The 26,840-nt window shown below is 41.1% G+C and overlaps 4 protein-coding genes across 4 annotated transcripts; 3 read left to right on the top strand and 1 right to left on the bottom strand.

Moving 5' to 3' along the window:
• The first annotated feature begins 774 nt into the window (after positions 1 to 774).
• Positions 775 to 2,789, top strand: LOC149301058 (zinc finger and BTB domain-containing protein 8B-like). Its single transcript, XM_089484686.1, has 3 exons — positions 775 to 1,681; positions 2,044 to 2,222; positions 2,502 to 2,789. The coding sequence occupies exons 1-3, from the start codon at positions 775 to 777 to the stop codon at positions 2,787 to 2,789; spliced, it is 1,374 nt and encodes a 457-aa protein (XP_089340812.1).
• Positions 2,790 to 7,616: 4,827 nt separating this feature from the next.
• LOC149301057 (zinc finger and BTB domain-containing protein 8A.2-like) lies at positions 7,617 to 9,335 on the top strand. The gene is made up of 3 exons (XM_089484683.1): positions 7,617 to 8,496; positions 8,638 to 8,807; positions 9,012 to 9,335. Exons 1-3 carry the CDS (start codon positions 7,617 to 7,619, stop codon positions 9,333 to 9,335), a joined length of 1,374 nt encoding a protein of 457 aa, XP_089340809.1.
• Positions 9,336 to 16,906: 7,571 nt separating this feature from the next.
• On the top strand, positions 16,907 to 20,676 carry LOC149301056 (zinc finger and BTB domain-containing protein 8A-like). The gene is made up of 3 exons (XM_089484597.1): positions 16,907 to 17,834; positions 19,045 to 19,214; positions 20,359 to 20,676. Exons 1-3 carry the CDS (start codon positions 16,907 to 16,909, stop codon positions 20,674 to 20,676), a joined length of 1,416 nt encoding a protein of 471 aa, XP_089340723.1.
• Positions 20,677 to 21,825: 1,149 nt separating this feature from the next.
• LOC149301055 (tRNA-splicing ligase-activating factor archease-like) lies at positions 21,826 to 25,582 on the bottom strand. Its single transcript, XM_089484577.1, has 7 exons — positions 25,501 to 25,582; positions 25,056 to 25,080; positions 23,926 to 24,047; positions 23,582 to 23,664; positions 23,445 to 23,497; positions 22,270 to 22,306; positions 21,826 to 21,912 (listed from the first exon to the last, which is right to left on the bottom strand). Exons 1-7 carry the CDS (start codon positions 25,580 to 25,582, stop codon positions 21,826 to 21,828), a joined length of 489 nt encoding a protein of 162 aa, XP_089340703.1.
• Positions 25,583 to 26,840: the final 1,258 nt, after the last annotated feature.

Genomic DNA, 26,840 nt, shown 5'->3' with positions numbered 1-26,840 from the left:
GGTGGGAGCTCCACCTTGGTTAATGAGCTAAAATGCGCTAAATGGTATTTAGAGGCGTTTAGGGAGCTATTTTGGCTGGGGAACTATAGGAAAGGCTGAACTTGATGGACGCATGTCTTTTTTCAGCCTATATAACTATGTAGCCATGTATGTGGTTCAGCAAAGATGCCTAATATCTTAAATAAAATCCCAGAATACACAGTCGCGTTGTATGTTTGATGGGGAAACTTCTCTTTGGGGAAGTAATGGGTGAGCAGGACATTATGGCTAACATCATTTTTTTGCGATTGCAAACTATTTCAATGTAAGAAACAATTTTTAAATATATTTTTTATTAAACAAGATATACATTTCAAGTATTTTATCATAACTTTCATGCCATGCCATCGTCATGTATTTTGTTAACCACATTAAGTGTTTGTCTTTCTTGTTTGTCAATATATGTCAATACTGTAGGGGGGAATTAACGTTGGTGATGGCCTGTCTTGAGTGATTTGCAACTGTTTTCTTACTGAAACCGTATTATTTGTTAACTCAATGCCCGAGGTGCAGTGGATACACTAGATTTCAATGCATTTAAATCATGGTTACTGACACTAGTGGTAACTTAATCAATATGGGAAGATACTTCTATTAATCTAGGGTTGAAAAGCATGTTTTCTGCAAATGTTTTGTTCTCCTCTTGTGGACTGTATCACATTTTACAACGTGTCTTTCCAGGAATACTTTTGTGGTAGGTGTTGCAGATTTGTCTTGGATTTGTTATCTGGAAACATGGAAATGCCATCATACTACACCAAACTCCTTGGGGAGTTGAATGAGCAGCGGAAGAGAGATTTCTTCTGCGACTGTAGCATCATTGTAGAAGGAAGAATCTTCAAGGCTCACAGGAATGTGTTGTTCGCAAACAGTGGTTATTTTCGAGCCATGCTTGTCCACTACATACAAGACAGTGGAAGGCACAGTACGGCTTCTTTGGATATTGTCACCTCTGAGGCATTCTCCACCATACTGGACTTCCTGTACTCTGGAAAACTCAACTTGTGTGGTGAGAATGTAATTGAGGTTATGAGTGCAGCCAGCTACCTGCAGATGACAGATGTGGTTAACTTCTGCAAGGCCTATATTCGCTCCTCCCTGGACATCTGTAGGAAGATAGAAAGGGAGTGTTCTTTTGGACAAGCAGACAGTGGGAGTGATGGCTTAGGCAATGGAAGAGCAACAGTTCATGGGGGCTTGCAAGAGAAAGGAGGAGATGGAGTCTGTCAGAAGGAACCACCTTGTGGGGATTGTAGTAGCTGTAACTCGGTAGAACTGATAGATAAGGATAACCCCAGTATAGGGTCTCCTGAGGAAAAGAGCTCCAGCAAGGTGATTGAACCCAAAGAAGAGTTTGACTCCGATGTGGTGGAGGTAACAGAAGGTTTTCAGCCTTATCAGATGTCAACAGGAATAGAGCAAGGAGAGGAAAGTTTGCATGGATCTTCTGGAATGGACATCGCATGTAATAACTACCACATGAAGCAGTTTCTAGAAGCTCTCCTGCGTAACAGTTCGGCACAGAAGAAGGATGAACAAATGCATCACTTCCCACGTGATTTTGAGTCTCGTCCAGAGGATTCAGGTGTTCCGATGAGTTCTATGATCGACATCCAGGGTGACTGGTATGGGGAGGATACAGGTATTATTACTCATAGAATTATACCGTAGTGTGGTAAACTGTTCAACTGAACTAAATTTCATGATGGCTAAATCAATTACATGACCAAACTGTTATGGAAAAGATGTTTTTGCTGTGATAATGTCCAATAAGATGAATAACCACTAGCTAGAAATGTCAATTTAAACCTGTATGAATAAGGTTGATGCCAACAGTGAAATGTTAGTAGCCGTTGCTACATGGCAGCCATGTGTGGCTAAATGAAATAAATGTATGTATAACTTAATAGCTGCTAAGGGACATAAATTAGTATAAAATTGCAAAATTTAGGCTCAAGCTAATTTAGGAACCATTGTGGTCAATATATTTTGTTTACATTCCAGGCGATGTTCTGGTTGTTCCCATTAAACTGCACAAGTGCCCGTTCTGTCCATACACAGCCAAGCAAAAGGGCATTCTGAAGCGCCACATCCGTTCACACACCGGAGAAAGACCATACCCGTGTGAAATTTGTGGCAAGAGGTTTACTCGACAAGAACACCTTCGCAGTCATGCACTAACTGTAAGTATATATACAGGTTCCTGATCTAATATGGCTACCAATATTTTGCTCCTAAAGACGCTCACCAACATTGTAAAGTGTGTTTCTGTCGTCACCCCCCCCTTTACCTCGCTGCACAGTAAGTAGGTCATAGGTGCATTATGCAGTACCTATACATATTGTCTGTAAGAAAAATAAAATTTTTCATAGGCCAATATTGCTAGTGCTAGCTTTAGTGTAGACTAGCCTGAGTTTTTTTGTTGTTCCTGTCAAGTTTGTTTCACTCCTTGCTTTTTGTAGGTTCATCGCTCCAACCGCCCAATTATCTGTAAGGGATGCCGTCGAACCTTCACCAGCAGTCTGTCTCCCGGTCTGAGACGTTTTGGCTTGTGTGACAGCTGCACCTGTGTCACTACAACGCATGATGAGTCCCATCACAGAGGTCCTAATGAATCTGCAAATGAGAGCTTGGACAAGGATGAAGTAGATGGTGACTGGCCCATCTACATTGAATCTGGAGATGAGAATGAGGCAGCTGAAGAAGAGGCAGAAGATAAGGAACAAATACATAGAGAGGTCCTGATGTGATCCAAGCAATGAACGTATCATCACTTCTCTATTCCAGATATTTAAGTAGGATTGCTCTTGAAAATTAACCTCCGTCCCTTGGTCGACCCATGTTCTTCTCAAAGGTATGCAGGTTTCTTGCCTGATAGACAATGTACATTGGCACTGGCTGGTAGTGGGCCTCTAACTTTTTAATCAAACCTTACTTTGCACTGAATACCATAGTCACAAATATGTGACTGGTTTTACCATCATTTTGAAAATCCTCCAGTGTTTTGAAGGGACTGCAGTGCTAAACAGCACCCTGGAACCAAAAAGTCGAGGACGAGTCTTCTGTACTCCACCACTCACACGGCAATGCATTGGTTCTGGATTGCTAGACATCGATAATGTTGTGTTTATGAAGACTCTGGTCTACACTGACATGATTTGGTAAAGTGGAAATATGATGTGTTTTGTAATCTTTTCTTTTATAGAGAGTTTTCCCCAGTCTATTTTATTGCATTGAAATAAGTCAAATCCTAAAGACAATTAAAAGTCACAGTAGGGTGTCAAAGATGTGTCTGTGTCCCAGAGTGACATATAATGATATATATGAACCTCTGTGTCGTATACTTTATCATAGTTAAAAACAAAACTATGTTCTTTAAGGGTGAACAAACAGAGGGTTACACCGATAGTCTGTTGTAAATATAACCCTGTTAATCTGCAAATAACTTTTGGCAATGCAAGTAAAATGGCACAATGTGTTAGCCTTAGGGCAGCTTCTTGCTGTGACTACCAATAGGTCGTGCGGTCCTATGTATTAAAGAAGATCCTAGCAGATTGCGCCTTCGATCTGGATCTTAGCGTCTTGCATTCTAATGTGCTAAGCTCTGACGAAGATGTGGTCTGGCTGATTTTGTTCCCGAGACACAAAACGAGAGGCACGCTCTTTCATAGTTACCATAGGACTTTGCGTCAGTATGAAAACAATTTGCGCAGGAAATGCCAAAGGCTGGACTCATATCGCATTTCTTCTGGAAGAAATCCCACGATGTCCTCCACATTTGTGGGTGTTACTTTTACTAGCTGTTCTAATAACTATCATCAAAAACTGGGTCGGACTACAACTTCGCCACCTTCAGTGCTGCACCCCGGTAAAAGTTGGCGCTCTAAGGAAGGTGCCTTATGGGGGATTTGTCTCTGGACATGGTACTACAGGGGCTCTCCTAATTTGATCATTCTCTTCCTCTTTTCAATGACTGGAGATATTCATGCACCATGTACTTGAGCTAAACGACACGCAGTTCAATTGTGTCATTTCCTCCTTTGTATTGGTATGTAAACAAAGTTGTCATACCTGTGACTTAATGTGTAATAATGGCCTTGGTGCTATGCTGTGGAATTTTAGGCTCATTTTAAGATCACTTTTTCCTATATTGATTAAGCTATACCCTGATTCAATACTGTAAAATAATTCACTTTTTAATCTTTCTTCTTTGTTTTAACCAGTAGAGTTGTTACATAGATATATATATATATTTTTTTTTTTTTAAATCTGATAGACGTTCCATTCCGGCATTTTTCAGAATAACTGTGCAATGTTTAATCTGTTTTCAATTTTAAAATTCCTGCAGTCATTTAAATTCCTATGTTTATGCTTTTGTGCTTGTTATTATTGTGCCTAGCCAGGGGGTAATATGGTTATTATTAAATGTAAATAGGGTGGTAGTAGCTGAGTGTTTGTTTTTTTTATTGGTATCGGCACTACAATGCATGTTTAAAATGGCACTACAATATTAATTAAAGATGGTGGCGTTTCCCTTAAGTAGGTGGACTAAATGCCAATGTTCTATTAAACACTAAATATTTTCCAACATTCACTTCTATTGGTTATTTTGATAACATTGGAGACACATGGGATAGACGTTTCACAGAATTTGTACATTTATGTATATTTAGATGCAAAGATATATGATCTATGCCTGTTTATTTAATGAAACTTTTTTTTTTGTGAACGAGCCAGACAAGCATCCAGCAACAATAGAGCCGCTACTGCTATATGAGAAAGGTAAATGACCCCTGGCTGTTTCAATCGGGTCGGGGGGGGGGGGATATAAGGAGGTCCATATAGAGTCACCAGATAACAAGACTTTAGGCATTATTTACAAGAGGTGTGAATTGTGTCTTCCAGATGTGTTTTGGGGAATCAGGCTGGACTTGTGTTCTGAAAGTTAAAAGCCCTCCTATGTTCAAGTATTCACAAAACATTTCAAGGCAGAGGTTCACGCTAACTACCACTAAAACAGAAGACATCTTCTCCACCCCCAGTGTTACTCTATCGGCCAAAGGAAGCCATCCTACAGTTTTCTGCCAACAACTCTTACAAGCTGAAGGCTATAGACGGGTTGATGCCCAATAAAGCAGACTAAGCAGTCGACAAAAGTCCCCCCCCCCCCCCCCCGCAAATGTCTTTTAGGAGTCTTGAACCCCTTAACATTATCTTGTGTTATTAAATTAGAAATAATTTAATGAAATTTAATTCTGTATGAAATTTTACAGAACACAAACTTTTTATTGTTAGGTGACTTTGGGTTGGTTAACATTATTTTATATATTATTCAAGCACCACTACAGAGGGTTATTTGGGTTTATTGAAATGTACGGTTTGAAAAAGGAGACAAATCCACTTTTACGCTACATGTGCTACAGCTCCTTATGTTTTGCCTGCATTGATTGTGAGGAACAGGACTCCATCAGAGGGGGGGGGGTGGGAGGTAAGTACTAAAACAGTGTTTCTTATAGAACATGCTATATCAAGGATCTCTAACTTTCAATGAGAAGTAATTATGACCGATGGAAAGAGGGACACTCTATTTTAATATTTAATTAAACACTTTCTGTTAAATAATGTAATACATTCTAATTAAATAGGAGAATTATTATGTTTTATTTATACAGTGACAAAAATGAAGGAGTTCTTACCATACATATAATTCAAAGGGTATGACAGCTAGAATTGGGGGCCCTGCTCGCAAGCTAAAATTTAGTCCCCTGCATACAATCCTCAAGGTATAATCAGTGAAATAATAAAAATTCTCTGATTTTATGGAGGACTTGGCTCAGAGCTATTCACTATTGAAGACCAATTAGGGACCTATAGCTCAGATCAATCATTTGTCTCTTGCAACACACTCTACAGAGGTTTCTTCTTTGATTCTGTAAAAGGAATTAATTAGCATTGTATATTTTTTATCACAATGCTAGTTCTAAAGAGTTATGTTGACACTTCCAGTGTGTCCCTTACATGGAGATGATTGTCTACATCTCTCTGCAGACTTGGATCATCACTGCATTGGCTGCACGGGGGACACGGAACTGAGCGGGGCCCAGTAGCGGCAAGCAGTGGTAATTGTGAGCGCATCTGTAAAGTTCTATCGCAGTGTTGCACGGATCTAGTACAAGCAGGGATCCACCAGCACCGCTTCACTTCCCGGGGTGGCTGTGGGAGGCAGGAACAGGCACTTACGGCGAATGCGCATGACATCTCCACTCCGTCTGGCATCTGCTGCTATGAAAGACGCGTACACCGTGTGCATTTACCAGGAACGCACCATTCCAAACACCCTACTAGGGTTACTATGTTTCCCAGATAAGCAAGGATGCATGTAGAAAATGTACATCGCGGCCCTGCACTGAAATCCGCGTTGCCCCCGGATAACGCATCCTAATATGTGTATCCGTATTTAAATAAACCCTTTGCTTACGCTGAAAAAAGAAGCCCATTCCAATAATCCCCGGGTGGCACAACCACCCTGCTAGTCTCCCGCTTAAGCGCTGTCTCTTTAAGACAGTGTCTGCCCTCGGGCGTCGCCACGTGACCGGTTCTTTGTCCGCCACTATCGGACGGCATAGAAAACAAGAGAGGAGGTGAGGATTTGCAGAACAGTGAAGGACACCCGGGAAAGGGCGTGTCTTCCGGTAAGCAAACTGGGAAGGTGGGAGGTTAACATTGAGCTCCTGTGCTAAAGTATTGTAATGAGTGGCATTTAGAGTCAGCCAATCAGACGACTCGGAAGACAGCTCATTCTCCGCAGCTATACAGCGTTTAAGTCGGCCGATCTCTTCCCCTGCATTAGACGCGGTTTTTGCCCAGCGTCATGTCCATCAATGAGCCTATGAGTATGTAAAGGCGATCGCGATTGTAGTGAGTGATGTAATGTAACGCCATTGGTAGAGGAATGAGAAAAGCTGAAACAAAGGAGATTCACTGTAAACCATCTGTAGCCCATGTTCTGCCTTGGACCTCTCACACGATACACATTCTAAGCTTTGAAATCATACATTGTGCAGCGCTGCGGAATATGACGGCGCTATATATAATAATAATATGGGTAGATACTGTGTTCCATGGATGTTTAATCCATTCTCCAAATGTAAAGAAGGGACATCATTTGGACTCTGGGTGAAATATGGCAATCTAACCATATATGCCATCGAACAAACAACAATGTGTCATAAAGTGTCTAGCTTTCTGTAACTTGCTTTGACTATTGGAAAGTAATTAGAAGCAAACAAGTTATATAGAAAATAAACCAGGTTTTGTACAATACAATCCACACTTTGACATATTCTTTCATATATCTTCATGTCCAGCATGTCACCTAATCAGTGATGTATTCAGATTATGGTGATGATGATGATTATCATTATCTATTATTTATATGGCACCAACATTTTACACAACACAATACATATAGTACAGGGATATGACAAGACTAGAACAGACAGACTAAGACAACCCGATCCATCAGGGATAGAGAGCTAGATGCAACTGATGCTCTTTTTCTGTGTCCCCTCCATAGGATGGATTTCTCCTCTCATCATACTCGTCTCCTGAAGCAGCTGGATGAGCAAAGGCGGAGGGACTTATTTTGTGACTGTCACATTCTGGTTGAGGGACAGATGTTTAAGGCTCATTGCAATGTACTGTTTGCCAGCAGTGGCTACTTCAAGATGCTTCTGTCACAGAGCTGCAGGGAGATGGGGCAGCCCATCACAGCCACATTTGATGCCTTCTCTGCTGATACATTCATTGCCATTCTGGATTTTGTCTACTCGGGCAAACTACCCCTCACAGGGCAGAATGTTATTGAGGTCATGGCTGCAGCCAGCTACCTGCAGATGACCGATGTGATCAGCGTATGCAAAGTGTTTATCAAATCCTCACTAGATATCAGTGAAAAAGATGGTGATGGCCTTGTTCATTTGTCAGGGCTCCAGCTTGGTCATTGTGGCCTTTATAATGCTGGTTGTGAAATGGACAAGTGTCCATCTAGTTATTCAGATAAGGATGATTCAGGGTGCCTAGAGGTTTCAAATAAATGGAACCAATTTGCCTTCTATCCTAGGAGCAATAACTTATCTTCTACATTAGATGACAAGTCAACATGCCAAAGAGCATCAGATAGACGTAATGATATGCCTCAGCTGCCCAGCTCAGCTTGCCCAGATGAGAGACCCAGGGGTTGCAGGGTTCCAGAACTCATTAACAGTGCATTCAGTGCTGATGTAGAAGTAAACAAGAGTGAATACCCAGCTACAGAGGAAGCTTTTGTGAACTGCTGGACAGTATCACAAAAGAGTGAGAGGAGAAGGTTAACTCAGAAAATCAGGGCTTCCAAAGCAGACCAGCTGTATGCCACAATGCCAACCATCATGGGCATCAGAGGAGGCTGGGGAGAAGGTGAGATTGGGCTCTGAATGCCTTACTAAATATTATGCATTTATGATGTCAAATATAATTGTTTCTGCCATACTGATTATTACAACTTTCTCCATTTGTTTTATACACAACTTTATATGCATACAAATGCTGTATCTACAGATATTTTGCCCAGCATGAGATTCAAGTGTCCATTTTGCACATACATGGTCAAAAGGAAAGCAGACCTAAAACGCCACCTACGATGTCACACAGGGGAACGGCCCTATCCCTGCCAGGCCTGTGGCAAAAGATTCACAAGACAGGAGCATGTGCGCAGTCACTTCCGGAGTGTGAGTAATTTTGTATGTGTAAACTAGAGACAAGACATTCTGCCATGTAGGCTTGAACAATGTACCTTTACTATGTCCTGCCTTAAGAATTAGTACAAACTGGCATCTACATGTGAAAAAGGTGAGATGCAGGTAGGGTAAAGTCTTTAACATGTAATGGCGATAATAATGTTTTCACTTTAATTTGTAAATGTTGTCCTTTAGATCCATGAGGCTGGTAAACCAATCTGTAGGAGATGTAAAAGACACGTCACAGAAGAATCTGGCCAAGTGGTTCAGGAGGGTACTAGACGTTACAGACTGTGCAATGAATGCATGGCTGAAATTGGAAAGAGCAGTTTTCCAATGGAGTTGGATGATGATGATCCAACCATCATATTGTCAGGAGATGAAGACAGTGAGCCTCTCTGGAGCTTCCATGAAGGAACACAATCATCCGAACCAGAGATTATAGAGGATACATCTTCTGACCTCATCATACATGAAGTGGATGACAGTGATGATGAAATCAAACCCATTGACTGTTAAAATTGGGGATGAGAACAGATTAGCACAAACAGAATTCGGTTGCATAACAAATAAGATATATTTATGTGTATTAATTTTGATAGTCAACTAATATACACATAAGCATGATGTGTATATGGGATGCATGAAGAAGCGCATTTAGAAGTATTACCCGAGAGAATAAAGTACACTGTGTTGGCATTGTAAATAACTTTTTTTCTGATGCAAAATGTTGTGATTAATGTTGAAATATACTGAATTTGATTTTGTCGTAATGTTCATGGTGGACACAACTAGTCATTTAAGGCTTACATTACCTGTCAAATATTGAGGGCAAATGCAGTCTGAGCTGCGTGCGGTGGCGCTTCCAAAAAGAGTTATATTGAAGCATATATGAAACACTGGGCAGGCTTAGTAGGTAATTTGCACTACTGAGTTCCAGCATTGACCACTTTTCATTTTTATTAAACTGCATAAAACATATACAATATTTATCTCTGGATCTCATGACTGCAAACTGCCAATTGTTACAACCATCCTATACAACTAGAGCATTCATACAAAAAGTGGACAGGCTGGATAATCTGAAAACCAGTTGTTCGCTGATTGTTAACTATATAAGGTTTACTGCACTCAACACCAAAGGGGAGTTACAGTCAGGAGAGGACTGACAGCTTTCGACAAATACAAGTTAATTGCACATGGTTGGGATGTTCCTCACTATTCCATCATTCTGTCAAAAGTAGAAAATGTATATGAAATCTAAAATGTTAGCAAATTCATATTAAACAAAGCCAAGAGAGAAAGGGGTCTGTAGCTGAGATCATTTGACCTTTGTTTTTGGTACCCTTCTCAAGTCTTTCCGGAACTGCTTTCTAAGCCTTGCCATAAAAAAATAGCTGTTGGGTGGCTTGCTCTCATTTTCTGCCTCATTTTTGTAAAATCATTTTAGCAGAGTTGTATAGCTCTCTTCGTGGATAAAAGTTCTTTGATTTTCCCACCCAGGAATGCCCGTATCAGGTGTAGCAATCAATGGACCCTTTGTTGGAGAAAGACATTGGCTGTTATTTTATGTAGATCAAAATAGTAAGGTCATTTGCTATCAAAGCAAACTAACTCATGGGTAACGTGCATTCACAGAGAACAACTAATGAGCAATGGGGCAAAATATCTACTTCATGGTATGTGGCTGCTTGACGCCGGTCCCCCATGACACCCCTTCCCCAGCTGGGTACCTTAGTGTCACCTCCCATTACCCACCCATAGTAGTTAGCCTGGAGTTGCTCCCTATGGTGTAAATCTAAAGATGAGGCCTCAGTGTGGTAGCCAGCTAGGTTTATCCTTTTCTGGATAATCTATCTGGGTTTTTAATTGGTTAAAAATGTTTGACACCTCCTTATTGGCAAAAAAGGATAAGGAAGAAACTGCTCCAGGCTTGGTCTGTAACTGTGAACATCCAGATCACCTGTTTCAATGTCATATTAAAGAACTCACAGAGCTCATTTACACTCACTGGCTACTTTATTAGGTACACCTTGCTAGTATCGGTTTGGACCCCTTCGTGGTATCATTTCTACAAGGTACTGGAAACATTCCTCAGAGATTTTGGTCCATATGGACATGATGGCATCACGCGGTTGCTGCAGATTTGTGGGCTGCACATCCATGATGCGAATCTCCCGTTCCACCACATCCCAAAGGTGCTCTATTGGATTGAGATCCGGTGACTGTGGAGGCCATTGAAGTACAGTGAACTCCTTGTCATGTTAAAGAAACCAGTTTGAGATGATGTGAGCCTTGTGACATGGTGCATTATCTTGTTGGAAGTAACCATCAGAAGATGGGTACACTGTGGTCATTAAGGGATGGACATGGTTAGCAACAATACTGGGGTAGGCTGTTGCATTTAAACAATGCTCATTTGGTACTAAGGAGCCGAAAGTGTCCCAAGAAAATGTCCCCCACACCATTACACGACCACCAACAGCCTGAATTGTTGATACAAGGCCGGATGAATGCATGCTTTCATGTTGTTTACGCTGACCCTGCCATCTGAATGTCACAGCTCAAATCAAGACTCATCAGACCAGGCAACGTTCTTCAAGTCTTCAGTTGTCCATTTTGGTGAGTCTGTGTGAATTGTAGCCTCAGTTTCCTGTTCTTAGCTGACAGGAGAGGAACCCGGTGTGGTGTTCTGCTGCTGTAGCCCATCTGCTTGAAGGTTCGACGTGTTGTGCGTTCAGAGATGGTTTTCTGCATAACCCTGGTTGTAACGAGTGGTTATCTGAGTTACTGTTGCTCTTCTGTCATCTCAAACCAGTCTGCCCATTCTCCTCTGACCTCTGACATCAACAAGGCATTTTTGCCCACACAACTGCTGCTCACTGGATATTTTCTCTTTTTCGGGCCATTCTCTGTAAACCGTAGAGATGGTTGTGCATGAAAATCCCAGCAGATCAGCAGTTTTTTTAAATACTCAGACCAGCCTGTCTGTCTGTCAACAACAACCATGCCACGTTCAAAGTCACTTAAATCCCCTTTCTTCCCTGTTCTGATGCTCAGTTTGAACTTCAACAAGTTGTCTTGACTACGTCCACATGCCTAAATGCATTGAGTTCCTGCCATGTGATTGACTGATTAGCTATTTGTGTTAACAAGCGATTCAACAAGTGTACCTAATAATATGGTCAGTGAGTGTATATGAGCGTTACTTTATAAGGGGTAATTTTGATGGGTCTTTCCCACAGAACCTACACACCTGTTGGAGGAGTTCAAAGGTAAACCAGCTGCCCAGGTCTGAAGAGATTATATGGAGAAACCCATATAAAAACGTAACAAAAGCATCCACCATGGTCTCGGCTGTGACAACGGACAGGGCAGCAGCTTCCGGAAAGGCAGTAGCTAAATCTACATCCATAAGAAGATACCACTTCCCGGTTCAGATGTCCACTGCTACTTTCGGGAAGTGCTCTCCGACTAGGACTAGGAGTAGGGGTTGTAACATTGCTTGGGTCTTTTACTTTGTCTACCCAATGACAGAAGTCACAGGTGTGTTAGTGGTGATTGACAATCTTTGAAATTACTTTCTTAGCCAGACTTCGGACATGCTGACTTCAGAAGAGGTGAAACCAGAGTATAGTAGCAAAAAAAAGATATTTTGTTATTTTTGAGACTTTTTTTTCTTTTGAAGCCCAGAGGTCAGTGGCTCCGCTGTGAAGAAAAAAAACAAACAAAAAAAAAAGTGTCTAGTGCCATAAGGGCGCAGTGGACACAGGACCCTTTTCTTGTTTTCTTCGGGGGTCACACTCTGTCAGGGCCTGGGTAATCAGGTTGGGTAGGAGCCTCATTGCAGGGGATACCTGGGGTTCTGCCTGCACACAGCAATGCATGGTAACTGAAGGATAAGACAGGCACAAAGGAATACACCACAGGCAGAATTCCAGGTAATGCAATGTATTGTATATTATGGCAGGACAAGCAAATACAGGCTAAACAGTCTCTTAGCAAGAAACCGGATGTATGGCAGGAAGCCCACTGGAGGGGCGCACGGCTGAAGGCAGGAAGCCCGCTTGGCAGGAAACCAGGAACCCGCCAGGGTAAAATGGTCCACAAACTTTAATGGAAAGGCTCTGACTGAAGGGCTGGGCAGGTTTAAATAGGCAGGATTAATCCAGGTAACAGGGCTATGCTGGATGTAATGATTAGGGCTGGGTGCTCCAGAGTGAGAAGGGTTACACCCAGGTAAGTAGAGGCATCTGGTCAGTTCGTTAGCCTACAGGGTACTGGCTGACAGGGTGGGATCCTGACACACTCTAGAAGGGATTTGCGACCCCTTACTTTCTTCACCAGCCATAAAGCCTGCAGGAGGGCAGGATCTTCTTGGTCCCACCCCGCAAGGGTTGGGACCACTGAAACAACCGATAGAGAAAGATGGCCACTCAGAAGAGCTTCTTAACTCCCCTCTTCGCCAGAAAAACCAGACCTTTTTAGGGGACCCAGCTCCACCTTGGTATTTCTGGTATCTTCCATATAAATACTATGCCTTCTGAAAAGATGTATTGAAAATATAAAAAATACAACAAAAAACTCATCTACAATGTGCTTCCTTAAGGAAGCCCCGGCTCTTAGGACGGTGTGATAAAAACATTTTCAGCATACACCACACACCTAGGCTGGGGCTAGTTTATGCAAAAATAAAAAGCGCATGGAGGGGTCCGAAGTGCAAAAAGTTCTTACCAGCATGTGCGGAAAAGTGAATGAAGGGAGTGGCATAGTGGGGCAGCAGATGAAGAACAATGGGATAAGAAAATTTGTCCGGCGGGTGAGTTTAGGATATCTTAGAACAGTGAAGGCAGGGTCAGAAGATTATCACAAGGGAATGGATTAGTATTTTAGTGAAGAAAGGTTGAATTTTCATGTTACTTATTTCCTCAACTAGTATATGATTGAATTATTCTTTAGGCAAGACCGTGCTTCCATACTTGATGCTACCATCTGGATCCCACTGCAGGATACTGCCTTGCGACCAAGACCCTGATGACATTATTGCTGTGATTAAAGAATCAGAGATGCTACAGTCTAATCACAAGAAAAAGCTCAGTATTCAATTTGCCTCTCTCAGGGATCGCTTCATAAGGGATCCTTACTCTGATCGAGACAAGGGGAGGGTGAGACTTTTGTTTTAAAAAAAAAAAAGCTTGTGTGCTCAAATCTAACAGAAGAGCAACTGTAGCCTTAACCCCTTAAGGACAATGGGCTTTGCTGGTTGGGGCTGCGTAAATGCACACCAGTCAGGCTGTGGAGTGGGGAACCCTTGGGAGACATAAACATATTTTGGCAGGATTGTCCCATTTAAATCACGTATAGAAGCTCTCCTGCAAACTCCCTGTTTAATGCACAGACCCCAGTTTCAATATGTGATTTAAAAAAAAACCCTAAGTATTTTAAGTAACTTTTCATGCACAAATGACCACACATAGGTGATGCTTTATGGGAAATATAATGAATCTGTTCCTACATAGACTTTTATTAGTCTGATCTTCTGGCTGAATGATTAAGACTGAGCCATTCTGCTGTAAAGCAATCAGGGCATTTGCAAAAACTGTTATGGAAACATATTTTGATACAAGTAGTAAACAAGACAAAAAAAATCCAACTCTGTAACCCAGCAGTCCCCTCCAGGGTACAATAATTTGAAAGAACTTTATTAATGCCGACAATTTGTTGTTTCAGGTGCAACCCAGGCAGATGAATTGTGAATTCATGGAATGGGACACTATATACTTAACGGGCGAACATACACATCACGTGATGAAGCTGTCCTCATGCACTTGTTCATATGCGTTCTTAGTGTTAATGCCTCTGCTGTGTACACGCCGCGCTGCACACTTTGTGCCCGTTTAGATACAGATGTTTCCATATTAAATACATAGTAATTCTCTACATTTATAAAGCTGAGAACACTGCCGCCCCCCCACCCGACTGTGACCCTATACGGGCGAACTGTATACGCGCTTCCTGCTGAATGACCCTCTACCACTCCCCCGGGTGTCCCTCACACACCCGCCCCTTCCCATTCCCACCTCACCCCCACCTCAGGCGCGGCCCCTTTAAGACAGTCTCAGCCCTCGGGCGTCGTCACGTGACCGACCCTTTTGTCCGGACACTCGGGCGGCGGAAGCAGCAACGGTGAAAAAGTGGGTGAGAAACTCATAGAATAGCGGGTGGACACCCTTTGAAGGGCGACGTTTCCGGTGAGTGACCCGAATATCTACAAAACAGGATGTTAACTGGAGGCATAATGCACCCGGTTAAGAAGTGACCCGTGAAGGGGCGAAACTTTAGTACCGTGCACGGGAGTGGGTAATAAGGATGCGCAATTTAGGGTAGCTATGAAGAAATATTGCACAGGTACCTGCAGCCTCCGGGTCACCACCTGGTTTAAAGATACCCGCATACGATCAAAAATGTGCAAACTAGACTATAATAAATACCGCTCCGGGACTGCAAGGTTTGCTTTGCGGTTAAAGACGGGTGCGAGCTCTCGGTATAGGTATGGGGTGTGATAGACAGCGGCTACGGCCAATCGGTTGTTCCCGGAGGTAAGTGTCCCGCCTCCAAGTAAATGACACATTGCGGAACTAATAAACGGAAGATGAACGGATATATCCTGCACCGGAGTGGAGAGCAGCCAATGACAGGGATTATTGATAATCTGCTCCCACCTTCTAAAGTGACTGACGTTGATTTCGACAAATTAGAATGCGTCTAGCGGTGCTTGCTTTGTTGTTCCATCATTTAGCTTTTTAATACTATTTTTTTTATTCCTGCCTCACTGGTGGGTAGAACTGTGGGTTACATCTTATTATGGACAGCTGCACATCACAATGGCTGCCCCCCAACCCTCAGAATTTAAGAGAAGTTGTCTCACATCAGCCTAAAATGTTTACATGTGGATGAATTACACAAATACCAAACATAAGTGTGTGAATTACACATATCTTTAATATCAAAATAGCATTTCATGTACTTAAAATTAGGATACTAGGGAGTGTATAATAAGACTATATTAATCGTTAATGGGACATGCATGTGGGTATGATGAACACAAGACCATGGACGACTAAGGCAGAGATCTGTCTAATTCTACGTTTCTGCTCACATGAACTGATCCCTGTGTATTTGCTGCATCAATGTTTGAGAAGTGTAAGGTTTGGACTGCTTCTTGGACGCTGTCCACAGTATAAAACTTTGTGTCACGTAATAACCATGGCTCTGTTTGCAGCCTCAGCATATCTGAGAACCCTTACCTTCTACTGGCAGAGAAAGGACAATGTGGCCCAAGTTCAAGGTGATAGATTAGTTGTATATAAAAATACAGTACCGTTTTTTCATTTTATGTATACAGACTGCAGTTTTGTCCACAGTGTAAACAAATCTAGGGTTCCATTACCTAAACCGAATGATATCTGGAAGTCCAATGAGGGGAGAAAAAGTTCCTGAGCATAAAATAGTGCTAAAACTTTGTTTTAATTCATTTTGCTCTAGTAATATCCCCTTTTTGCAGTCCTAGAGGCTACCATTTTTACCAGTCATGTGATACTTTTTTCAATGCTCAAACATAAAACTGAGCTGATCCTTTAAAGACGTCCTTCTTGAACAAAGAAATCCTTTTCTCCGTAGGCTTTCATTAGTTAGAGTGTCAGGCTGGATGATTGAGGCTAAGTCATTCTATTGTTTACCACGTGGCTGCATTATAAAATGCAATGGCCTGAAAACAATATAAAACATCTAATGTGATATAGGGTTGCTTACCAATATTGGCAAGATTACGACTATTTGTCACGCACCTTTTCATTCTAACATAGAATCTATGACATGTCACATAGTGAAATATAGAGTGTGAACTTATATTACATGTTTAAAAACATATATGGCTTTAATATATATATATATATATATACACCAAAATTGCACATCACACCTTTGGAAAAATTGTACAAGAGTTGAAGAACATCTGAAACTAAGATACTGAAGTATAGTCCATAACTTCACTCTTCTCTGTGTACTTTGTTCTAGTGTCCCTACATAAAATGGATTTCTCGTCTCATCATACTCGCCTCCTGCAGCAGTTGGATGAGCAAAGAAGGAGGGATTTGTTTTGTGACTGTCACATCCTAGTGGAGGGGAAGGTGTTTAAGGCTCATCGCAATGTACTGTTTGCCAGCAGTGGCTACTTCAAGATGCTTCTATCACAGAGCTGCAGGGAGATGGGGCAGCCTATCACAGCCACATTTGATGTATTCTCTGCTGACACCTTCACAGCCATCCTTGACTATGTCTACTCTGGCAAACTACCCCTCTCTGGACAGAATGTGATTGAGGTCATGTCAGCAGCCAGCTACCTGCAGATGACTGATGTGATCAATGTATGCAAGATGTTCATCAAGTCCTCACTTGACATCAATGAGAAGGACCGAGATGGTTTCTTCAGTCTTTCTGACAAAGATGCTGGCAGTAATGGATCAGGACTCTATGCAGCAGGATGGAGGACTGAAAACAGCCCAACCCACACACATGAGACACCAGAGCATGGTGGTTTTATAGCTGGGTACAATTATCCCCCTCCCATTACTTCCAGGTTGCAACGTCCTTTGACTAAGCATCCCCGCAAACCAGAACATGTCCGCAAACACAGGAGGCGCCTGATGCCTGAGCCTTTGACACCTGCTTCTGTTACAGCTGTTCCACTAGGGGATTTGGTGGGAGGATCTGCAGAGTGCCTGGTGCAGGAGGACGATTCAGCAGATTGTATAAAACAGGAGGAAGAACCATCACAGCCATCTAGGTTGTTCTCCAAAGTAGATGATGAGGACGAAGATGCCACAACTCGTAGCTGGCCAGACTCGCCACGCCATACGGAATCTGGGGGTCAGGATGTAACACCACAGGCCTCTAAAGCAGATGAACTGTACAAGACAATGCCAACAATCCTGGGGGTTATGACTGGATGGAGTGAAGGTGAGTAAGGGTGATGGGGACTTTTACACAATGTACAGAGCTACAGAATATGATGGCACCATATAAAACAATAAATAATAAGTACTTGACTTGATTTAAACTTTCAACAAAAGATACATTTGGTGGATAGGAAAGTGCATCGTAATATACGAAAGCCAAATTAAAATTGCTAGCCAACGGGGAGCTCATGTAGGTAAATTCATTCTAGCTGTACCGTGAGAAGGTTAATCCACTTTCATAAATCAGCTGGTTTTTGTGGCATTGCTAATGAAGTCTGACTATGGGCTTTCCTTAGTCAGAGGGGTACATTTGTTAAAATAAGATCTCTGGTTTAGCTTCTTGGCTTCACTATACATTATGAAGGGACAAACCCAGTGGGTTTCTGCTGCAGCAAGAGCCCTCTATAGTGTATAGTTAAATCCCAGATTTCTCCAAAGTCCCCTCACCCATTGTCTTATACGTTATACAGGACTACATTGCCACTGAAAACTAAACTAAAGTGATATCATTAAAGTATTAATTAAGTACAACAAAGCCTATCGCTCTGTAATGAAAAGCTGACCTTTATTAAGATACCTTGCCCTGCAGATTGTCTCTAAGGAGCTCTTTTGTTGACTTCACTTTTTTGGAGTCTTCTTAAGTGTTTCGGCTGCCAATTTAAGATATAATATTGCTCTGAAGCTGGTTGTGGCCAATCTCACTTAATACAGCAACCTTCCGGTAATAGACTTTACTGAATATTTGCATTTCTTTCTTCTGTGCAACTGTTGCCCTATCGTTATTCTGTAGAGCGGCAGACACTTAGTAGCATTGCTTATTTACCAAGACAAAAGGCAACTTGTATCACTGCCTTGTCACTCTCATGCTCTTGTAGAATTGGCATCTTTATTCGTGTGAGCATAGCCCTTTCACCGCTATACAATTTTGAATATCGTATGATAAAACAAATCCTCTTTAATAGGCCGTTTTCCCCTGTCCCCAGGGCATGTGTTTGGCCATATTCACCACCAACCAGGCCCAGCTCTGGCTTTGGCAAGACTCCAGACACACATGCAGAATATGCTCCCAGTTATTTCAATAAATGTTAAAAAAAAAAATATATATATATATATTGTCCGTGGATTTTTTGTTGTAATGGTTTACAGTCCAGAGATTGAATGATTTTTTTTTTTAACAGCTACTTGTTTTATATATAATTTTTTTTCTACAGATGATTTAAGTCCAGTGAGGTTTAAATGCCCTTTCTGCACTCACACTGTCAAAAGAAAAGCGGATCTGAAACGCCATCTGCGCTGTCATACTGGAGAGCGTCCGTACCCCTGCGAGGCATGCGGAAAGAGATTCACGCGGCTGGAGCACCTACGAAACCACTTCCAAACTGTATGTACAAAAGGCATTTTATTTAAAAAAATTATATATATATATATATATATATATATAACCAGTGCACGAAAAATCCTTAAAGGTGAATTCCCACTATTTTGTTTTCTGTAGGCATCATATTTATATTGTAAGAGCTAGTAAAGGTATGTTAAGTAATTTGTTACCTGAAGCAGAAGAGCAGGAAACCCAAAGTTTTGCGTGGGTGTAGCTTAGTTCCTGTTTGATTTACCTGCATTCATTAAATACATTACCTTTCCTTGCCAAGCTAGCCTTCGGGGCGGTACTAGATTGAACTGATATCAGACGTGCCAGAGTAATGTTGCAAATAACGATGCACTTTGCTATTTTGCAACATTACGTGGCTTGCGGAAGAACATTTGAAGGTGTTTGCACGGTAAGTATTACATTGCACGCTGTAACACGTGTGATGTAATCAGTGCCATCCTCCAATCTCCAAGAGGCTTCTAAGCTGCACAAAACTAGCTTCACAAAATACCAGCGTGACAAGGGTGAAGTTTGAAACATGGAAATAAAGATTTGTTACTATTTTACAACAATTATATAATACATATATAGGGAGTTCTACTTTCTGCCCTTAAAAGTATAAAGCGGTTATTTTGAAGGGGACTTCAGTAATGATTATATATCTAGTTGTTGTAATTTAGCAATAATTATTTACTTTCACTGTTATCAAGCTTTTTGGTGCTGAAAAAGCTGTTTGCAGTCATGATCTGCTAGACAATTTAAATACACTTCGTGTTGTCTGGGTGACTCTCAGTATGTGTAAATGTTTGGGTTTGTGAAAATCTTCCTGTATGGGCACTATGCAAATATCCAACTGCATCTACTAAACTAAAATAGGAAATAGTTGAGTAAATCTGGGTTTTTTTTGGTTTTCATTTATTGGGGCAATACTGTGTTCTGTTAATGGACACATGCAGTTGTTAGTTACCTGAAAGTGTCTACAGTATACAAGTCCATCTCCACAATACTCAGTTTTGCAAAGGTACTTAACATTAAGGGCTGATTTTACCATGAAGCATAAAGGCCAAATAAATTAACAAAATGGAAATTTGTAGATTAAGTAATGTTATATGGTTTTAAACTCATTTAACGTTTGATAACCTTCATTTCTCTGTAGATTCATGAAGCAGGTAAGCTCATCTGCCGCAGATGTAAGCTGCCAGTGACGGAGATGACTGGCCGTGTGATTCAAGATGGAACAAGGCGATACCGCCTCTGCCACCCATGTCTCAGCGAGGCCGGCTTGGACAACGTGAGCTTCGATTTTGGAGATGATCAGCCATTGATTCTTCCCCCTGAACATGAGAGGGGGCAGGGCTGGCATTTCAAGGATGATGGGAGGGAGGAGAATGGGAGTGATAGACCAGAGTCAGACCTAATGATCCATGAGGTAGACGATAGCGAAGAGGAAGAAACAAAACCACAAATAAAATGACAATACGTGGGGCTGGAACCAAACTACATCGTCCACTAATACTTCCAGCATGGTTTGTTCCTGACCCCACTGGCAAAAAAGTCAACAAGATTACCTATAAGTTCCTAGTGTTTTTTTTAACTGTGTCAATATTGAGCTGCTTCCTCGGCTGTTGGTGTTTATTACTTCCTTTTAAGCACGGCTGTATTCTTATGAACACGTGCCAGCTGTTTCCATCATAGGAGCAAAAGGTCTTACACAGGACTGCCACTTCCATTCTGTTCTAGCCTGTACCCATTCTAAAAGGATAGACACACACTTTTGGACAGCATGGCAAATTCACAACTATGGAGCAGAGCTCCCATGATGTGCGGTTTCCTTCTACCTGAATAAGCTATGGTTGCAGTATACATCAATAGCAACCAGCCACAGCGAGTGTTAGCAGTTTGAACCATACTGCAATGAAGGATAGACTTTAATACTCATTTGACATTTCACAAAGAGGACTTTCCCATTCCTCCACACGTGATTTTTATTTGTGCAAGACTGCCAAGTGCAGTGTGTATATAACGTTTGCATATTTCAGCACCGTATATATTCATTGATTGTGTATCATGTTTGATTAGCAGTATTGTATCTACCAGGAAGCATTTAGATTTGCATCTAATTTCAGTCTGGGAATAAAAACCAGTTACGCTTGTTAATTAAAAAAAATATTCTCCTGTTTATTTATCAGTGCTAGCAGCATACGTAGAGCTCATTTAAACACAAGTACAGAATAAATTAATTAGTGCCTACTAAAAATGTTATAACTGCTGTTCTTGAATGCAGTCAAAATAATAAAAAAAAATAAAAAAAAATAAAAAAATGAATCATCTCCTATCCGATGATCATGGTATTTATTCCAATAATGAAGGAGTTGGCCAGGGAGCTTGCTGTTTTAACTTCTTGAATTCATTGTGCCTTATAAAAGGACATCCATGGCCAAATTATCTGGAAAAGTGGCTTGGATTAAAAGTGGTGAATTCCAAGAAACCTCACTGATTTACATATACATTAGCCACTCAACTAAAGCACACTGGGGTTTGCCCTTTATTATAAAGCGAAGACGGGTAAGATATGCACTCCTACGAAGCGCTGATGCTTGTATCACCATGCAACGTTGAGGACTCATATGTCAATGATTACAAAAACCTCTGGCTTCTGATCTTCATGGATCTGCATGGCTGAGTATGTGATAGCTTTTACTTCTGTTCCCTGGGGGGAAAAAAGATAAGCTATAGATACTGGCTATTGAAAAAAAGGATATATACCCTGTCCATATCACATCATAGTATTGCAAAGTGTTGCTTCAGGTAGGAGATTTTTTTTTTTAGCACTCTATCAATAGTTTACAGACATAAGCTAAAACATTACACTAATTCATAGATCAGAAAATACTGTAATGTATAGACTAAGTGATTTACTTCTTATGGTGCATGTTAATCAAATATTCTGCACACAATGTAGCTTGGATATTTTGGACAATTATACTAAACACACCACATCTCCTTTCAGACAATTTCGAGGTTAGTTGGCCTATCAAACAGTTTCTGAGACAGGAGTAGGATTTACCTGAGGGTGTTTGGATAAGCTGAACTCTTCTCCCCATCTGCGGAAAACAGAAGTCATGAGCACAAAAGCAATGTGACGCTCAAGAAATATAAGTCCTTAGCGAAGCCACAGACATTGATATAAACCAGTTATTATTAGACATGAATACAGGACAATGATACAGCTGCCATGATGTCAGACATGATGTCATCTGTCTATCACCCATTCATACAGAAGAAGGCCTTTGGGAATTCTATAGTTTTCAAACCTAAAACGCACTGTTGAGAGTAATCTGGAGCGTTTGCAGAAGAGTTGTGGTTTCAACTCCGTTACTTTACTATTCATTATGAAGGTCCACTACTGGCAGGATTCTTCAGCAGGAATGGCTGAACTGGAATCAGCTACAAGAAACCTAGTATGCTCATTGATTTTTCTATGCATTATAAAGGAGCAGAAAGACTCCCTGCAGCAGAAGCTCATTGGGTTTGGACCTTCAATGTATAGTGAAGCCAAGATGTTGAAACAAACTCTCCCTACAGCATGTAGACCCCCAAAGGATCCTCAGGATCTTCATCATTATCCCTTCCTAATTACATATATTCGTCCTGTTCTCAAATTGGTGGATGTTGATTGGTTCAGGTAACCATTGTAAGGGTCAAGCTATTCCCAGTACAGGAAATTTAAATTAGAGAGCTGGCTGTGCTAAATCTCAGCTTCCATTATGTGAATTTTTAAAAGTAATAAGCTTCAGAACAGTTCACACTTATTCACAAACAAAAACAGATTTTTAATTAAGGAACTAAGTCTGAGGTTCTTAATCTAGTGTGAGTAGCCATTCAGCTATGAATTGTTTTATGCAAACTCATCCTGCCTAAGCCTACAATTGTGGCCATTAAAAAAGTGGAAGCATGGGTCATAAGATTTTTCACAAGGGAGGTGTGACACTAAAAAGGTTAAGAACCACTGAACACAATTATGTTAAAAGCTGTGACAGTTCTCCTTCACAGAGACTCATTGGGGTCAAGGAAAATGGCCAAGTTGTCCCTTCATAATAGCTAATGCCAAAATATGGCATTTTTATTTCTCACAGGGTGGCAAATCTGTGGTTTTGTATTTCTATAACTATGTTTGTAACTGTTTTTTTTGTTGTTTTTTTTAAACTCACTAAAATGAAAGCCGCACAGAGCTGCTCTTACCCAATCGAGCGAATCTTGAACCTCATGCGATCTATGTACAGCACCTTCACCTCCTATTAAAGAGAACTTTGGTTATTCATTAATTTTTTTGATGATTAGAAGCCACATTATTAAACAGGCCATGCAAGAGTACTCACACGAGGTATGAAAAACTGGTCAGCGCTGAATTTATACAGCCAATCATCCAGGAAATGGTAAAGGAGCGAGATCATATCGTCTCCTGAGTACAAAAGTAATTCAGTACTTTAAAATAGCATTGGTACATTGGCATTGGAACCAAGGTACACACTGTAGACCAAACCCCCACATGGCTTCATAGAGCTGATCATAAATTTAGATACACTTATTTTTGCTAATATCCAAGTACAGAATTGTGTGTATTTAAATAACAGCAATATTAACTATAAAAGTAGAATGTCCTCTGGTTTGCTTTGACTCCAATTGCAGACATGACTAATAAGCTTCTTGTTGTCAGACTTACCCTCTGTTTCCACCTCCACTGTATCCAAGGGTTCAACCGTCTCTATATCGGTCATGTACCCAAACATCGCCATAGCACATTGTTCAAAAGCTTCTTCCAAAGTCTCCCCCCATGCATGTAACCTGTGCAGAAATTTGAATCGCATTAACGTCCGCTGAAATGCATAACTTAAAAACATGTGTCTGTGATAACTAATACATATTTTAACACTAGTTCTGTCCTGGAATAATGGCTTATCCCCCATCTTGAACGGTACTACTATGACATTAACACTCTCTAGTATGCTGAGCAAATGAAGCCTAGAAAGTCATTTTATTCTTTCCTCTGAATCTTTTCTTTCCAAATGTTTTCCCAAAAAACAATTGATTACTTGATGAAATAATTATTCAACTTTGCTACCAACCTACCATATACATCAATAAAAGATGTTTCTAAAAGACAAAATGGTTAAAACAAAATGCTCCCATGTCACCCAGATCACAGGGTCACGCTTGTAGCTGACTGCTCTGTAACTGGAGCAGTCAGCCTCCAGCTGGATGTGATCACTGCTACAGCTATATATCACATGCATGGATATGGTCAAACAGCATCATGAGCTGGAGAGAGATAGAGGACAGTAAGAAATACACAAGGCCCAGGTTTAGAAGAAGAAAAAAAAATAAATATATATATATTTACATTTTACATGACCTTATGGGCCCTATGTTTTATGTATTGTAGGTAGTAGGGAATTAGGGTTTGGTAGGGGTTAAAAAGGTTAAGTAAAAATATGATTGTTGAACATTTATATACCAATGAAACTGAATAACTTTTTTTTTAAATAAAACAAAATGATGTCTTAAATATATGAATATAGTTATAAAATATTAAAAAGGGCAAAAACTGGGTACAATAAATGAGATACGTGAAATAAGAGCTGAAGAAAGATATCACAAACATGAACGTTGCTTTGGTTCAATGGTGTAAAACAGCTCTGGTCCTTAAGGGGGTTAAATAATACATGCCTTTCCCGAGTTCCAGCTTAAAAAAGAAATATCAGACAGTCAATTAAAGTGGGTGACAAACCTTTGTAATTATTGTGAAAACTTAGAAACACAAGAAGATCAAGAAATGTATTGGAATATACATACTGAACATCCGCTGTGTGATCCAGATCTAAAATGAGAGAGAAAAAAAAAGTTTTGGGGGGAGATTCTGAAGTTGGAAAGTTGTTTGGCTACTATGCAGATACTAAGTCACAACAACACTATGGGTCACTAACAACAAAGCCTTAACTACAGGAATTCTGTATGCCTTTGTGGGGCCAAAACTATACGCATATGGGTAACTGGTGAATTTTACAATAAAACTGTTGTAAACTTAAGACGTCTCGTTACTTTAGCTCCAGAAAAGGGGAATTGGCAGATACGTAAAACTAGCATCAGCATTGCGTAACGCTGCGCAACATCCGTAGGCCATAGACCTAAACTATACGCCATTCACTTTACGTTACCCCAAAATACACATAAGCCGTTAAGGGCAAATAAATGACTCTCCCTCGGAGTATCGTGATAACCCGGCTGACTCGTCACCTACACTCATGTTTCTTATTCACTGCCGGGTACTTTTTTTTCACTGCAGCTTGCTCCGCAGACAAGTCATAATACCGTTCATCCATTGCACAGAGCGCACAGTACCAAGTGCTTTAACCAAAGTTTTCCGGGTGCCGGCTCCTGTCATGTGACCGGATTTCCGGGTAAAGATAACTGCATCCATATTGGTGCTCCCTAGGAATGCCAGCGTAAGCCGATCGTTCCGGAATAACGAGGCGCGGTTGTTCTAGTAAATGTACCCACTCGTGATTATATACACGAGGCGAACAATACTTATATTAGTTTCATTATAGGGCACCATGAACGCCTTATTGTTTTAGTTGGGCTCCTGATGTCTGTTTATTGTAGTTTAGCGCAACCAACGGTAGGAACACTACGTAAATGCCTTAGTAGATAACGTTGGCGTACATACTATAGTTCTTTTGTAGCTACAGAAGAGTATTTTTCTCTAAGTTTGGGAGTTTTCTGCAATGAATTCTCAGTGCTCTGAAATGACACACCAAGATTAAACTGTTTTAGTCCTAGGTCAATCAATATTAAATCCAGCTGTTATACGCGCGCAAGCTGAAGACAAACGTCTAGTTTGTAGGGATGTAATTCGGCGCTGATCCAGAATAATCATTCATCCCTTGGGCAGCTGGGCCTTGAGAAGTCCTTTTGGATAAGGGTTGGGGACACTTAGATCTGGTTGTGAGCCAGCGAGTTGGGTTTATCCCTGGCTCGTTTCACAGCTAGGATCGACTGGCTTGTATTTGCTCAATTATAAGACGACCCCCCAAAATGTGAATATTAATTTAGGGGAAAAAAGGAAAAATGCTTTACTAGTAAATATTAATTAACTGTTCAACTATTTATTTAATAAAAACTATGAGAAAAATGCATTTTTTGTTTTTATTTCCTTTTATTTACCAACTGGCCCCCAGTTCTGTACATCCGCCCCACGGTTTGCCACTACTGCCTTATACCCCCTATATGCTACTCTGCCCCCCAGAATAGCCTTATACCCCCAATTATGCACATCTGCCCCCCTTATATGCCTTATACACGCCTATATCACTCTGCCTCCCTGATATTCCTTTTAACCCCCTACTTGCCACTGCCTCCCTGATATTCTTTTTAACCCCCTATATGCCACTCTGCCTCCCTGATAGTCCTTTTAATCCCCACCCTTACCCTCCCCCGACTTACCAGTGCTTCCCTAGACTTCTCCCCGTGCTTCAGATTTCTTGGTGTGTAGTAGGGCAGCCGGCGGAGGTCTGTGCGATGCGTGCAGACAACCTCCGCTGCTGGCACTTCCGCCGGGGCTTCGCAATGTCTAGATTG

This window comes from Sceloporus occidentalis, unplaced genomic scaffold (genome assembly GCF_023333645.1).
Source record: "Sceloporus occidentalis isolate IW3139 unplaced genomic scaffold, rSceOcc1.0.p SCAF_22, whole genome shotgun sequence".
In the NCBI taxonomy this organism is placed as follows: domain Eukaryota; kingdom Metazoa; phylum Chordata; class Lepidosauria; order Squamata; family Phrynosomatidae; genus Sceloporus; species Sceloporus occidentalis.
This window is presented reverse-complemented; position numbering and strand designations above follow the sequence as displayed.

Bases quoted from the DNA above. Each gene is read 5' to 3' on its own strand.
- LOC149301058 (XM_089484686.1), top strand. From the start codon at position 775: ATGGAAATGCCATCATACTACACCAAACTCCTTGGGGAGTTGAATGAG. The intron at 1,682-2,043 runs GTATTATTACTC...TTTACATTCCAG, and splicing joins CTGGTATGGGGAGGATACAG to GCGATGTTCTGGTTGTTCCC. The intron at 2,223-2,501 runs GTAAGTATATAT...TGCTTTTTGTAG, and splicing joins TTCGCAGTCATGCACTAACT to GTTCATCGCTCCAACCGCCC.
- LOC149301055 (XM_089484577.1), bottom strand. From the start codon at position 25,582: ATGGATGAACGGTATTATGACTTGTCTGCGGAGCAAGCTGCAGTGAAA. The intron at 24,048-25,055 runs GTATGTATATTC...ATTTCTGCACAG, and splicing joins GATCACACAGCGGATGTTCA to GTTACATGCATGGGGGGAGA. The intron at 22,307-23,444 runs GTAAGAGCAGCT...TGTTTTCCGCAG, and splicing joins TTCAAGATTCGCTCGATTGG to ATGGGGAGAAGAGTTCAGCT.
- LOC149301056 (XM_089484597.1), top strand. From the start codon at position 16,907: ATGGATTTCTCGTCTCATCATACTCGCCTCCTGCAGCAGTTGGATGAG. The intron at 17,835-19,044 runs GTGAGTAAGGGT...TTTTTTCTACAG, and splicing joins TATGACTGGATGGAGTGAAG to ATGATTTAAGTCCAGTGAGG. The intron at 19,215-20,358 runs GTATGTACAAAA...ATTTCTCTGTAG, and splicing joins TACGAAACCACTTCCAAACT to ATTCATGAAGCAGGTAAGCT.
- LOC149301057 (XM_089484683.1), top strand. From the start codon at position 7,617: ATGGATTTCTCCTCTCATCATACTCGTCTCCTGAAGCAGCTGGATGAG. The intron at 8,497-8,637 runs GTGAGATTGGGC...CTGTATCTACAG, and splicing joins CAGAGGAGGCTGGGGAGAAG to ATATTTTGCCCAGCATGAGA. The intron at 8,808-9,011 runs GTGAGTAATTTT...GTTGTCCTTTAG, and splicing joins TGCGCAGTCACTTCCGGAGT to ATCCATGAGGCTGGTAAACC.